At 39.7% G+C, this 15,366-nt stretch overlaps 1 protein-coding gene across 5 annotated transcripts in view; it reads left to right on the top strand.

Moving 5' to 3' along the window:
• The window catches only part of eps8l3b (EPS8 signaling adaptor L3b), a 100,974-nt gene extending 91,916 nt beyond the window's left edge, over positions 1-9,058 (top strand). For all 5 annotated transcript variants that reach the window (XM_073030654.1, XM_073030653.1, XM_073030655.1 and 2 more), the window contains 4 exons: positions 656-766; positions 4,113-4,213; positions 6,123-6,239; positions 7,861-9,058. In XM_073030654.1, the coding sequence (XP_072886755.1) occupies positions 656-766; positions 4,113-4,213; positions 6,123-6,239; positions 7,861-7,909 (378 nt within the window). In that variant the 3' untranslated portion in view covers positions 7,910-9,058. The remainder of the gene's footprint in view (positions 1-655; positions 767-4,112; positions 4,214-6,122; positions 6,240-7,860) is intronic.
• Positions 9,059-15,366: the final 6,308 nt, after the last annotated feature.

Genomic DNA, 15,366 nt, shown 5'->3' with positions numbered 1-15,366 from the left:
AAATCCAGAGCAACACTCACAAAATGCTGGAGGAACTCGGCAGGTCAGGCAGCATCCATGGAGGGGAATAAACAGTCGGCATTTTGGGCCGAGACCCTTCATCAGAACTGGAAAGGAAAAGGGAAGAAGCTAGAATAAGGTGGGGGAGGGGAAGGTGTGAAACCAGGAGAAGGGGAAGATGAGTGGGTGGGGGAGGGGGATGAATTAAGAAGCTGGGAGGTGATAGGTGGATAAGGTAAAGGGCTGAAGAAGAAGGACTCTGATGGTGAGGAGTGTGGAACATGAGAGAAATGGAAGGAGGGGGGCACCAGAGGGAGGTGAAGGGCAGGTGAGGAGAAGGAAAGGGAGAAAAGGGGAGAAGGAATGGGAAATGGATAAAAGAGAAGGGGTAAGAGGGAAATTACTGGAAAATAGAGAAATCAATGTTCATGCCATCAGGTTGGAGGTTACCCAGACAAAAAATGAGATGTTATTCCTCCAACCTGAAAGTGGCTTCATGGTGGCAGTTAAAGGAGGCTATAGACTGGCATTTCAGAATGGGAGAGACTCTTTTGTACTGGCTTAATCTCAGTGTAACTCATCTAGATCTGATAAACTTGGTTTGCTAGTGGAGTACTATCAACCTCAAGCATTCACAGTGTTTGTGTCTTTTCAGGTGCTGGAGGCTTCTAATCAGTGGTGCAAAGTAAAGGACAGGAATGGTGCTATTGGTCACGTCCCCCACAACATCCTAGAGTTTATGGAACAGGACAGAAGTATCTCCTCGGTAGGGAAATGCTGCACTCCAGTGACAAAATTAAATGTGTTAGTGTTTTGCAAGTATCTGAAACCTGCAGGGCATACTTGCTACTAGTGCACAAAGGAATTTAAACTGTGCACAAAAGGTTTTCACTCTCTACTTCATTGGCATGTTAAGTATATTTCACGATGGTACCCAATCACATTTTCTTTTCTGGTTTCTAATGTGGACTATGTTTATAACTTGGAGTTTGCAATGATTAGTCTGCAGATTTTAGAACAGGCTTATGTATACTGTTTTTATTGAAAAAATTATTGATTCAGTATATCAAATTCCAAAGAAACAAAAGGCTTGAAGCACAAAAGAACTGCTAGTTCGTTTAAAGTGGAATGGCTTAATGAAACAGTGGAAACTGCTACACTGAAAGCTCATGAGGTCAGGATCACGCAGCTACAAGAAATATTTCTGTACAATACAGTAACTGCTGTTACCAGCGTGTATTGTCACGATGCAAAAGTTGCTGGAGAATTTACAAGTGGGAAGATGTGGAGTGATATGTGGAAACTTGACTTTTTAAAACATCATTTTGCAAGCAAATCACATATGGATAGTGTGCAAAAGCTCCAGTGAGAAAATCCTTTATTACTTGCTACAGAACTGCTATGTACGTTCTGTGAGAGTGCTGATGTACAAAAGTGAAAATGATGAAACACAGAGGAGATCAAAGTTCTTATTGACAGTGTTTTGCTAGCTGTTATATATAAATAACATATATATTGCCTTTATATATAAAATTCAGTGTGCATATGTTGTCACTGGGCAAAAAAAATTGCACATTGCTAGATTTTTGCATACACTGGTCATTCCAAGCTAGAGGGAACATTGGTCCTAACTACTTACAACCCCATTACTGTTCATGACATGTTATTCCATGTATAACTTCTAGTATGACTGTGTTCTGGAACTAGATCCCAATCTTAACAGTTAACCAGAAACAGGATTATTGTCTCTGACATAAGTCAGGAAATATGTTGCTTTGTGGCAGCAAACAGTGCTGGCATACCAAATTATGATAAGTTATAATAATAACAACAGAAAAAATAAATAAACAAAAGATGAATAGTGAGGTAATCCAATTACAAACAAGAGAAAGTCTGCAGATGCTGGAAATCCAAGCAACACACACAAAATGCTGGAGGAACTCAGCAGGCCAGGCAGCATCTATGGAAGAATGTACAGTCGAAATTTCTGCCGAACGGTCTAGCCCAAAATGTTGACTGTACTTTTTTTCGATAGATGCTGCCTGGCCTGCTGAATTCCTGCAGCATTTTATGAATAGTGAGGTAGTAGTGTTCATGGACTATTCAGAAATCTGATGGTAGAGGGGAAGAAGCTGTTCCTGAAATCTTGAGTGTGGGTCTTCAAGCTTCTGTACTATGGTGGCAAAGTAGCATAATGGTCAGCACAATCACTTTACACCACCGGTGATCACTAATTGGGGTTTGATTCCCACTACTGCCTGTAAAGACTGTGTGGATTTCCTCTGAGTGCTCCAGCTTCCTTCCATATTGCAAAGATGTATGGGTTAGGGTTAGTAAGTTGTGGGCCTGCTGTATTGGCGCCAGAAGCCTGGAGACACTTGCGCGCTGCATTCAGCACAGTTGTTGCTGATTTGATTTGACACAAATGATGAATTTCACTGTATGCTTCAATTTTTCAATGCACATGTGATAATTAATGCTATCTTTTAATCTTTAATCCAGGGGTTCCCAATCATTTTTATGTCATGGACCAATACCATTGCAAAGAAACCGTGGACCCCAGACTGGGAACCCCTGCTTTAATCATTAATGTTTCTTCCCTGATGAGAGAGGGTATTCCACAATGTATTGTTGGGAATAGGAGGGCCAACATTTATTATTATTACTTAATAATAGTATTAAGTAAAGGGCCATCATTTACTCCACTCTAATCCTGCTTCTTCCCTGCCATCTCCATGTTTACCTGCCTTTTTCATTCATTTTGAGAGGAGCAAGGATGTATTGCTGAGACTTTATAAAGTGTTGGTCTTTCTGCAATTGGAATACTGGAAGCAATTTTGGATCCAGTATCTAAGGAAAGATGCACTGCCTTGAGGAGGGTCCAGAGGAGGCTCACAAGAATGATTCTGGGAATGAACACCATAACATATAAGGAGTGTTTGATATTGTGGGTCCATACTTGATAGAGTTTAGAAGGATGAGGAGGATCTCATAGAAACCTACCAGCAGGTGGAAGGTCCAAATAGAATGGCCATTGATAGGAGAACCTAGGATCTGAGCTATGGCCTCAGAATATAGTAATGTTGCTTTAAAATTGAGATGAGCAGGAATTTCTTCAGCCTTAAGGTAGTAAATGCGTGGAATTCATTGCCACAGAGAGATGTGGAGGCCCAATCATTAGGTATATTTAAGGCAGAGCTTGATAGGTTCTTGATCGGTAAAAGGGTTAAAGATTATCAAGAGAATAGAGTTGAAAGTTATAAATTAGCATTGATGAATGGTGCAGCAGGCTTGATGGGCCAAATGGCCTAATTCGGCTCCTATATTTTATGATTTTATGGTCTTTTGATAGGAGTACAAGATACCTTAAAATTGGGCTTCACAGGGAATATAGATTAGAGTGAGCAGTGAACCTCTCCCCACCACAGCACCCCTCCCTAATACCAATCCATTTTGCTGTTACCTACATTCTCAACTACAATTTCTCTCTCCCTCACATTCTGTGCGTGTGTGTGTGTCTCTCTCTCTCCATCCCCCTCTTTCTATCTCATCTCTACCCCTCTCCTTCCGTTCCTCTCTATCCTTCTCTCTCTCCCATCTCTCTTTTCTCTCTCCCTCTCTCTCTTTCTACACTCCTTTCCCTATCCTCCTCTCTCTCTTTTCCTCCCTCTTTCTCTGAAATCCAGCCTCTCCCTTTCCCAAAGCCACCTCCTTCTACTTTACTCCCACCTCTCCTAATCCTGGTATTTCTCCCCATTCCTGATCCTTCCCCAATCTAAAGTTTGACATCTCGCCCCTCCTACCCCACTCACCTCCACTTCCATTGGGAAGTTCTGCTGCTCCCTCCTCAAATAGCCCACGTCCGGCTGAGGAAATACAAATATTAACGAGATCCAGCCACTATGTTGAGGAGGACCTCCCTTTCTCTCAGTTCTTCGGCTAAGCATGCCCAGTTCTTTGCCTTCTGGTAAACATCTGAGTCTTCATTTGATTTCTCTGTGCAAAGTCATCAGATGGCGAAGGAGAATGCTGTGTTAAATGTGCAACCAAGTTTTCCTAGATAAGTCTTGTTGTCTGTTCTGATACTCAATGAGGTTTCTAATTTCTTTCAGGATGGCAACTTCCAGTACCTGCCCAGGGCTCCTCAGGTGACTGCGGATTCCACTGCTGGAGAGGTGACAGCATGGCTGCAGGACAAAGGCTATTCCAGAAAGTAAGCAAGCATCATGTTACCCTCCAGATTCAATTGCTTTCTAACTGGCTGCTTTTGCATTCGGATATATAGTCCAAAAAACACCACTTTCTTTGGACAAAATGCTAATTGCTTCCTATCAATGTAAAATAGTGGTTAGACTTTTAAGTCATCTCATTATAGGAAGGATTTGGAAACTTTAGAGAGTGTAGAGGAGATGTGTGAGGATACTGCCTAGATTAGAGCGTGTGTTTTATGAGAAAAGGTTGAGCGAGCTATGGCTTTTTTCTTCTGAGCAAAGGAAGATGAGCGGTGACCTGATAGAGCAGTTTAAGATGTCTGATAGAGGTGTATAAGATGATAAGAGGCACAGATAGAGTAAACAGCCAGTATCTTTTCCCCAGGGCATCAGTGACTAATAAGACTACATACTTTCAAGGTGATTCTAGGAACTTGGAAAGGGGATATCAGAGGTAGTTTTTTTAAAAAAAGAGAGTGGTGGGTGTGTGGAGTGCGCTGCTGGTGGGGTTGTTGATAGAGGCAGATACATTAGGGACATTTAAGAGAATCTTAGATAGGCACAAGTTTGATAGAAAAAAATAGAGGGAATTTAGATTGATCTTGGTGTAGGTTAAAAGGTTAGCACAACATCATGGGCTGAAGGGCCTTTACTGTGCTGTGTTGTTCTGTATATTTTATGATAGATTTGCTCCTTGAATGGTGACAGATACAGGACATAGTTCCTCAGAGACATTTTCAGGAGCTGGGCGCAGTCTTAACTAATTACTCGAAAAAATACATCGTGTCCAGGAAGATTTGATTCCAAGCCTAGATATGGGAGTTGAGTTTCTCACTTCCTCCACCCCTTCCCTCGCTACTGATTCTTTCCCAGGGTGGCATAATATAAAATCAAAGCCTAGCCTATGGATTTCGGACTTGCTTATATCCCGCTCTCATTCAATAACTCACAATGGAACGATGCCTCTGCTCAGAAGGGACCTGTTGTCCTCAGCTGCATGGAACAAGCCCCTTGTTAGATGATGGCCCCCAGCACCCTCCATGGCCGTGCTCAGCTTGAAGCCATGTGACTTTGAAGCAGAGGGGGCCGTGAACAATTAGTCAGTCACATGCACCCAGGAAGGGCTTTTCACTGTGACTGCTGCTCTGCCACACTGCTGGGTTGAAGGGGATTCAAGGAGCAAGGGGAGAGGGTAGATGTGTATCTGACATCCACTGCATTCCCAACTCCCAATGCACAGACACAGAAATCCAAAATATGCAGATGCGCCCATTGCTGGTTGTACGTATAACAACTGCAGCCCCACTGTCCATACATTTAGGACCACTGCTGCTTTGGTACATTTAGATAGATAGAGAGATACTTTATTGATCCCAAAGGAAATTACAGTGTCACAGTAGCATTACAAGTGTACAGATATACAAATATTAGAAGAGAAGAGAATAAAAAATAAGTTACCTTAAACAGTCTAACAGGAGGGGGTCATCACCTCCTTAGCTATATGTTGACACATTATAGAGCCTAATGGCCAAGGCTAAGAATGACCTTGTATCCCACTCTTTGGAGCAGTGCAGTTGTCTTAGTCTATTACAAAAACGTGCTCCTCTGTTTAGCCAAGGTGGCATGCAAAGGGTGAAAAACATTGTCCAGAATTACCAGGATTTTCCATAGGGTTTTTTGTTCTACCACAGCCTCCAATGTGTCCAGCTTGACTCCTTAAACAGAGTCAGCCCTTCTAATCAATTTATTGAGCCAGTTGCATCACCCATTTATTTTCCTTCATTTGTAGCAATGCTTGCTCCTCACCTAAGTACCTGATGTATTCTTCACTCTGAAGCATACCTTCATCAGATCTAATCTTCCCTCCAAATGAAACATACTCACTGTAGGTTTCTTATTCTCTTTCAATAGTACTGTGAAGTCTTTGGGGGTTCTCACAGGTTCACAGTTACTGAGTCTATCTGAGCAAGAGTTGACAATGGTTAGTGCGAATGAAGGACACCTTGTTTACAGTGAAATTCACAGGAGGTAAGAGTTTTTTTAAAAAATCGCTAAAATATTACATATATTTTATTTTAAACATGAGAAAATCTGAAGATACTGGAAATCCAAAGCAACACATGCAAAATGCTGGAGGAACTCAACAAATCAGGCAGCATCCATGGAAATGAATAAACAGTCAACATTTGGGCCATGATCAAATGGCAGAGCAGACTTGATGGACCAAATGGCCTAATTCTGCTCCTATGTCCTGCAGACATTAAATCCAAATACTCTCCACTCTTTCAAATGAATGTAAAAGATACTACAACACTATTACAAGATTTTTTTCCCTTTTTTCCTGGATATCCTCAATCGAAGGACAGAACACTGTTAATGGCAAGAAATTCAACAGTGTTGATGTACAAAGCATCTGATGAAGAGTCTTGGCCCAAAACATTGACTGTTTATTCATTTTCATAGATGCTGCCTGACCTACTGAATTCCTCCAGCATTTTGTGTGTGTTGTTGATGTACAAAGGAAATTTGGGGCCCAAATCTACAATTATCTCCAGTCTAACTTCTAAGGGCAATATGTATATATTCATTTGATTTAAGCAGTTCCTCAGGATTTCTATTTTTCAAGCTGTTTCAATTTTAATTGAGAAGTCCTTGCCAAATGTGAAAACTGCAGCATAAGACATCCTCAACACAGCAAAGAGATCAGAAAGCAATTGTCCAGCAATGGTTAGCTTGGATTTGTAATGGCTGCAGGCATGGATGCTCGAGGGAAGTTAACATTTCCAAAAGAGTACAAATAAAGCAGTTCTAACATCAAGAGATTCTGCAGATGCTGAAAATCCAGTGCAACACACTGGAGGAATGTTGGAGGAACTCAGAAGGTCAGGCATCATCGATGGAGAGGAATAAAGAATCAAAGTTTCGGGCTCATCAAGACTCATCAGAAATAGTTCTACATTTTATTTATAACTTAGATCAATATTCTTTGAGGTTTAGAAGCATCAGGGGTTATCTTACTGAACCATGTAAAATCCCTAATAGGCTAGACTAGATGAACTAGATATTTGCTGGGAAAATCTTGATAGGGACAGGAGGTATTCATTTAAAACTGGTGGCAAATTTTCTATCCCAGATGGTCATGGAAACTAGACACTGCTCACATTTAAAGAGGAAGAAGAAAGGATTTGGAAGATCGAGGACAGAGAGCACTGGGGAATGGGCATGGACGAAGATGGGATCAATTAGTAGGGTGGGTTAAAGGGCTAACTGACCACTTCAGCTCCTAGTTTCTAATGCTGAGATGAATTTCTCTCTTTGAAATTGCAGGTTTCTCACCACTCTGTATAGAGCAAAAACACACAAAATTACAAGGCAGACAGGACTTGTATTATCTACCCTACCATTATCAAATCCCAAGGGCCAATTGTATTGGCCACTAGCAGCAAACTAGTGCACTATTATTGACCAACACAGTGTATTTATTCCTTGTAATCAAAGTGGCTTCAGAAACAATTTCTCCGAAGGAATTGAAAAGCTTTTTTTACAAAGAAAAGATTTTATCTTATTAGATCAGTGTAGGGATTTTTAAAAATGACAATGAAAATATTTCATTATAATAATATCTTTATTTTTTTTTCTTTTTAAACAGTGGGAAGCCCAGTCACCCAACCATTCCTCCATGGAAGACAAGATATTAGTAATTATCCGAGGATTGATAATCTACACAAGAAAACCTATTTAAAGACAATATTGTGGACATGATGACTTGGACAAACCTATTTAGATTCATATTTCAGTGTTTACCTGAAAACTTTCTTTTCTAAGTAGCATTAGTATGTTCAGCCTGCTCTTAAAATCGATACCTATGAATTGGTGTATGTACCTGTGAATGAAGTTATGTTTAAAATTTCCAATCCAACGCTCCATGTTCCTAGCCAAAGAAATATATTTGCAGTTAGAAGAGTTTAATGTTCTGTATCTTTATTCATTGAGAAAAATCCAATGGAACTCAAATTGAAAGCTGACTATTGGCAAGAAATCTTCTGTTAATATGTCAGTATACCAGTAAGAGAATAAGCTGTGAAGACAGACAGGGTTGGATGTCATCTTGGGTGGTGTAACCACCAACAGAAGGCATGAACCTGCAGTTATAAAGCACTTTTATAATTTCGTAAGATCTGAATGCATTTCAGAGCTAATAGATTACTTCAGATAAGTAACCGGTGATGTTCGCAAGGCAATATAATAAGTTTGCTCATTGACTGATGAATACTGGCATAAAACATTTGAGCTGAACTGTCTGTTTAGTGTTGAGAATTCCGTCTGATTCCATGTAATAATGAACAAGCTAATAGTTCCAACACAAACTACATTTTAAAGAGGAATTTCACATAGAGGTTCTTTATTTAGGAATCTTGGAAAAGTTATACAATACAGCTCTCCTCTCTTCTTCTTTTCTCCATCCTGGTTATTCTCTCACGCTTTCTCTTCTCACTTGTTCATCACCTCCTTCTGGTTCTCCTCATCCTTTCTTCCATGGTCCACTGTTCTTTCCTATTAGATTCTTTCTTCTTCATCCCTTTACCTCTTCCAACTATCCCTTCTCAGTTTCTTACTTCATCTCCCTCCCCTACCTGCCTCATCTGGTCTCACCCCTGCCAGTTTGTACTTCTTCCCTTCCCCCCTCCTTCTCATTCTGTCTTCTTTCCCCTTCCTTTCCAGTTCTGATGAAGGGACTTGGCCTGAATGGTCAACTGTTTATTTGCCTCCATAAATGCTGCCTGATTTGCAGACTTCCTCCAGTATGTGGCACAAGACTTTGATAATAAATTTACTTTGAACTTTGATTTCCAGCATCTGCAGAATCTCTTGTGTATACAATCTAGTTTTTTCTCGTGTGATGTTTCTAAAGAAACTCACAACCAATAAGCTCCTGTGACAGATCAGCAATAAATTATTTGTCTGGTATTTTGTCTAGATGGATATAAACCAAACATGGGCAAATGTAACTATCTCAGGCAAATTGGTCGGCATAGCTGGGTTGGGTTAAAGGCCTGATTCTGTGCTGTATAACTCTATAGTTCTATAACTAGCTCAAAGACCCAGCACAGTAGGATGGGCTGAATGAGCTCTATACACAGACCAGAAAAGTTGAGCCTTTGGCTGAATGTAGTCGTTAGAGTTTGGAGAAGGGAAAGGATCAGAAATGAGATTAAGCAGGTTTTCCTGTTCATCTGGCCCTCTTCTCTCAAGTTGAGGACTGTTTACATTTATTTAATTTTCCCAGTTCTTGGAATGAGATCAGTGCTCCATAGAAGCGGGCATTACATCCATTATCTCTTCGGCCCAGGTTGGAGATGAGAGCCAATTTCGCTCGCTCTCCGTGAGTGTTCACTCCTCTCCAGGGCGCCTTTTGCTGTTCTGTTGTTTGGTCAATTTAGATGCCATTCCAGATGGACTGAAAAGACAAGGTGTTGGGATCCGAAACGAGAGCTTATTTTTCTCACTCTCCACGGTGGTCACTCCTCTCTCCAAGGTGATGAGGCTATGAAGACTGCCCTGGCTGCTGTGCTTCATGCCCACTAATATGATGAACTGATAAGTGAGGCTTTGGGTCTACTCCAGGCTGCTCCGGGGTTCAGATCTGACGACTCAATTTGGTTTGGAGTGTTGTTGTTCACTTCAATTCTTCTTGTGATTCGTATTTTTTTCTTTTCTCTTGTGCATTGGGTGTTGGTCTTCTATTTTTAGCTTTTTTAAAATTGGGTTCTTTCAGGTGTCTTGCTTTGTAGCTGTAAGCAAACAAATCTCAAGGTTGTATAATTTATCCATTCTTTGATAATAAATGTACCTTGAATCTTCGAATCACTTATGCCTATACTAATACATTCAGATTTTCCCAATGGATAATCCCACTTCCCAGCTCCAGCTCCTAATCCATGGTTGACAAGGAAATAGCTCTTTGAGTGATCAGGTAGTGAGTTCCAATCCTCATTAATCATTCGTAGGAAGGTATCTTCCTCAATTCCCCACTAATTCTTCTATCAATTAATCTCAATTGTTGCCACCCTACCCCACCTCCACAGTTATTAGAGAAATCAGTTGTTCCCATACACAGAGCCCTTGAGGGGGCAACACCATCACATAGCAATTAGTGTAATACTATTCGAGTGCCAACGACCCGGGTTCAATTCAGCTGCTGTCTGTAAGGATTGTTATCACAAATGACCCATCAAAATGTCCTATTACTTATTTACAAATGATAATGTAAACTTGTGACATCATGCACCTCGCAGTTAATCACCACACACTTAGATAAGAACAACATACTTACAGAAGAGCACAAAGGATGCCGAAAGGGGATGAAAGGATGTAAAGAACAATTTAAAATAGTTTCTGTAATTCTAAATCAAGCCCAGGGGAAAAGCAGGAATCCTTCATGTTATTATATTGATTACCAAAAAGCATTTGATTCTGCCTCACGCTTATGGTTAATACATTCTTAATAAACCACACCCAATACTTGTGAAATTCTTTCAGCATATGATGAAACATTGGCGTACTGTAATCACCCTATCTATTAACAACCAAAAAAGAACAAACAACATTATTAAAATAAATTGAGTCATTTTCCAGGGCAACTCTCTAAGCCCGCTATGGTTTTTGACTTGCTTTGAACCCACTCTCTAATATACTAAATTGGATGAAAATAGGGTATGAAATCAGAAACAACCAAATTATACCTTGTCACATATTCTATACATGGATGATTTGAAATTATACGGTCCTTCATCAGTAAAGTGAAACCAATTAATTCAAATAGTAGAACTATTTTCTAAAGATATAAGCATGAACTTTGAACTAGATAAGTGCAGAACATTAAACGTAAAGAAAGGTGCAACAGAGCTAGTAGAATATAAAACAGCAAGCTACAATGCAACTGATGGATGAATATGAAACATAAGTATCTGGGATATCAACAAGGAAAGAAAATAGATAAAGGGAAAACTTTTGACAGAATTTACTTCAAAGCTTAAGAAAATCTGTCAAACAAAGCTCAACAGTAAAACCATTACAAAGGTAATAAACATTTTTGCTATACCCATATTAGTGTATTCTTTTGATGTAATATCTTGGTCTGAAACCGATCTGGAAAGTTTACAAAGAAAAATAAGAATTTCAGAAAACATTGTGTAAACTTGAATGTGCTTAGATTAACACTTGCTAGGACAGAAGGAGGAAGAGGAATAACAGACATAAATAGTTTACACAAGAGTCAGATAAAACATCTAAGGATGTAGTTTCATCAATGAAAACAGTATTCAGCACTCCACATGATCATATGCATTCTGATAAGAAGTACACACCACTAAACTTAAATGAGAGCACAACTCAGAAAAATGAAGAAATTATCACTACTGAAGAAAAATGGAAGACACCCCCATGATCTGAGTAGACTAGATATCGACAAAGAAGTGTCAAATGCCTGGCTCAGAGTTGGAGACCCTTTCCAGAAACAGAAGGGCCCCTTGTGGCAATGCAGGACCAGGTGGTTAACACAAAAAATATCAAAAATACATTATGAAAGAACAACAAATTCAAGGCAATAAATGCAGAAACTGACAAAGGAAACCAGAAACAATCCAACACATTACAGGATCCTGCAGCAATTTAACTCAATCTGATTACTTACACAGGCACAATCAAGTGGCAAACATAATTCACCAAAATCTTGCTTTAAATGCAATCGGATAAAAGATATCATACCTTACTATAAATACAAGTCTGATCCAGTTTGAGTCAGAGTCCTACAAATTATATTAGGACCGATCCATTCTTACAGATAGAAAAATCCATAATAACTGTCTGCATACTGCATATAATATTACAGGATAAACAAGCAAGATCAACTTACTTAATAGATATAGCTATTCCAAACACATATAACATACAGAAATCAATAAGTGAAAGACACCAGAAATATGCTGAATTAAAAGAGGAAATTGAAAGACTTTGGAACATTAACACATTGGCCCGCTAGTGATATTTATAAGCGGTATCATCCCAAAGGTACTACACAATCGCATTAAACAATCAGGGCTACTCACCAATATCTATGTAAGTCTTCAGAAAGCCTCAATACTAAACACCACTAGAATAGTCCGAAAGTTCTTAGCAATTGAGCAATGAGTGTGCTTGGCTCTGCCCGCATCTCAGGTTTTACCAGCTTGAGCTGAGAAAAAATAAAAATACAACAATAATATTGTTGAGGCGGAAGGCTTCTTTAAATAAAATAAATATAAAATGTATGCATAAAATATTAAAATGAATAATGGCTGGGGTCAAGCATCTTGGAAAGACACTGCCCAGAAGAAGGCAATGGCAAACCACTTCTGTAGAAAAATTTGCCAAGAACAATCATGGTCGTGGAAAGGCCATGATCGTCCATGTCATAATGAATGAACAAACAGTCAAAATGGATTAGCTTATGGAATATGAATAAGAGTGAATAGCTTAAAGCTGATGGAAATAAAGCAGAAACAAGAAAACACAGGCACTGTCTTCACCGTTGTAGCAGAGGAGGTGGCACTATGTCCCAGTGACACACAGCCTCACATATCCAGAGACCCAGGTTTGATCCTAGTCTCTGGTGCTGGCTGAGAATATTCCACATTTTCCCCATGTTCTTGCAGGTTTATTTCCAATGCTCCAGGTTCCACCCACATCCTAAAGAGTGCAGGTTAGTCACTTAATTGGCCACCATCATTTGTCCATGGTTTAGTGTCAGCCAGGCAGGTAAGGGACAGAGTTGGATTTGATGAGGATGTAAGAGGAAAAGTGGAATAAAGGACCCGAGGGCTCAGCCTCAGAGTAGAAGGACGTCCATTTAGAACAGAGATGAGGAGAAATTTCATTGGCCAAAGGTTGGTGAATTGGTGGAATTCATTGCCACAGAGAGCTGTAGAGGCCAATTGGGTATATACCATTGGGTATATTTGAAGCAGAGGTTGACAGTTTCTCGATTAGTAGGGTTGTCAAAGCTATGGGGAGAAGGCTGGAGAATGGGGTTGAGACATCTAATAAATCAGCCATGATGAAATGGCAGAGCAGACTCAATGTGGTGAATGGCCTAATTCTGCTCTTATGTCTTATGGCTATTAGCATAAAAATGGCTTCATAACACTCCAGGGTGGAAACTTTCCATTGTACATTGAAGGTAAAAGCTAAACTACACACAGCTCACATAGAACATGGGGACTGAAGCTTGACACTGCAGAAGGCTTACCTCACTCTATGTACGCACTGTGCATGCAAGGTAGAGATAGGGGGAGAAATGGTATATGTATAATGAAAACTTGTAATTGGGAACATTTGTTCTCGGATGAGTGACTATCAGTTTGCAATAAAGAGAAAGTTAATTCTGAATGTAAACCCTAGACTCCGTGTGAATTCTTCTAGACTGGTGCAGGAAAAATGACGACATTTAAATGACACTTGGATTGCTGCAAGGTTTCGAGGGATATGAGCCAAAAGCAAATGGGGCTAGCTTACATGGGCATCTTGGTTGGTATGAATGAGTTGGACAAATGGCATTTTTCTGTTCTGTATTACTCTATGACTCGATGACAGAGTGAGCCGAAGTGTCTGTTTCCATGGGCATGACATCCTGAATTTTTAGGTTGAAGATGTAAGGAAGAATATACATATGTTCTAGCATTGGTGATCCGAAAATCTAAAAATGTGAACAGGAATATTAAAATAGAGAAAGAGAAATAATAAATTATATTAGACTTGTATGACAATGCTTAATTTATTTCAATCCACTTTCAATGATCCCACTATTTATACCCCTTGCAGGTTTAAACTTTTTGTCCATGTTTAAAATTTAATTTTTACAACCTTCTTTGCCTTCCTTTAACTGCTGTAGTTTTGTAAATACATTTGTAAATAGTTTTAGTTATTTAGGAGATGGATTTCATTCCCTTACATTCAAATTAGAACTTGTTCTTTTTTCTGTGGATGTTTGTTTCCATAAGCACAGTGGCATCAGTTCCTTTCCATCTGATACAACTTAGATCCTGAAAAACATTAGAGCTCACAGGGAAGCAAGTGAGTTATCTTTGTTAATCTTTTGTCTTGGATTTATTTTCAATTAATTTAAAATTATTCATTCCAATGCACACAGTTAATTGTATTATCTTCCAATTTTCACAATTTAATTTACAACCTATCTAAAAAAGTAATTATACTGGTTGTATTAATAGCGACATAATAAATTAATGACAATTTTGGTGCTGCCTTCTGCACTCATACAGACCTCAAACAAAAAGTGACTTTGGCTACCACTTTCCCAGCTTTGCATGCCTCCCTTAATCGCGGGACTCTGCAGAGAGTGGTGCGGACAGCCCAGTGCATCTGTAGTTGTGAACTTCCCATGGTTCAGGACACTTACAAGCATAGGTGTGTAAAATGGCCCAGAGGATCATTGGGGACCGAAACCATCCCAACCACAATCTATTCCAGCTGCTACCATCTGGGAAGTGATACCACAGCATAAAAGCCAGGAGGCTCATTCCACCAGGCCATCAGACTGATGAACTCACACTGATTTGAGTGTACTCTATATTACATTGACTGTTCTATTTATTATAAATTATTATGGCTAGCATGAGAGGGCATAGTTTTAAGGTGCTTGGAAGTAGGTACAGAGATGTCAGGGGTCAGTTTTTTACGCAGAGAGCGGTGAGTGCGTGGAATGGGCTGCCGGCAGTGGTGGTGGAGGCAGATATGATAGGGTCTTTTAAGAGACTCCTGAATTGCTACATGGAGCTTAGAGAAATAGAGGGCTATGGGTAAAACCTAGGTAGTGCTAAGGTATGGACATGTTCGGCACAGCTTTGTGGGCCGAAGGGCCTGTATTGTGCTGTAGGTTTTCTATGTTTCTATTATAAATTACTATGATTGCACATTGCACATTTAGATGGAGACATAACGTAAAGATTTTTACTCCTCAAGTATGTGAAGGATGTAAGAAATAAAGTCAATTCAATTCAATTCAACCTGTGACTTTGCCTCTCTCTTTCTAGGACTCTTTGTCTGCATCTTATAGACAAGGGACAAACATCGATTACAATCTTCTGCAGCTGGATCCTTT

Source organism: Hemitrygon akajei, chromosome 27 (assembly GCF_048418815.1).
Source record: "Hemitrygon akajei chromosome 27, sHemAka1.3, whole genome shotgun sequence".
Taxonomy (NCBI): domain Eukaryota; kingdom Metazoa; phylum Chordata; class Chondrichthyes; order Myliobatiformes; family Dasyatidae; genus Hemitrygon; species Hemitrygon akajei.
This window is presented reverse-complemented; position numbering and strand designations above follow the sequence as displayed.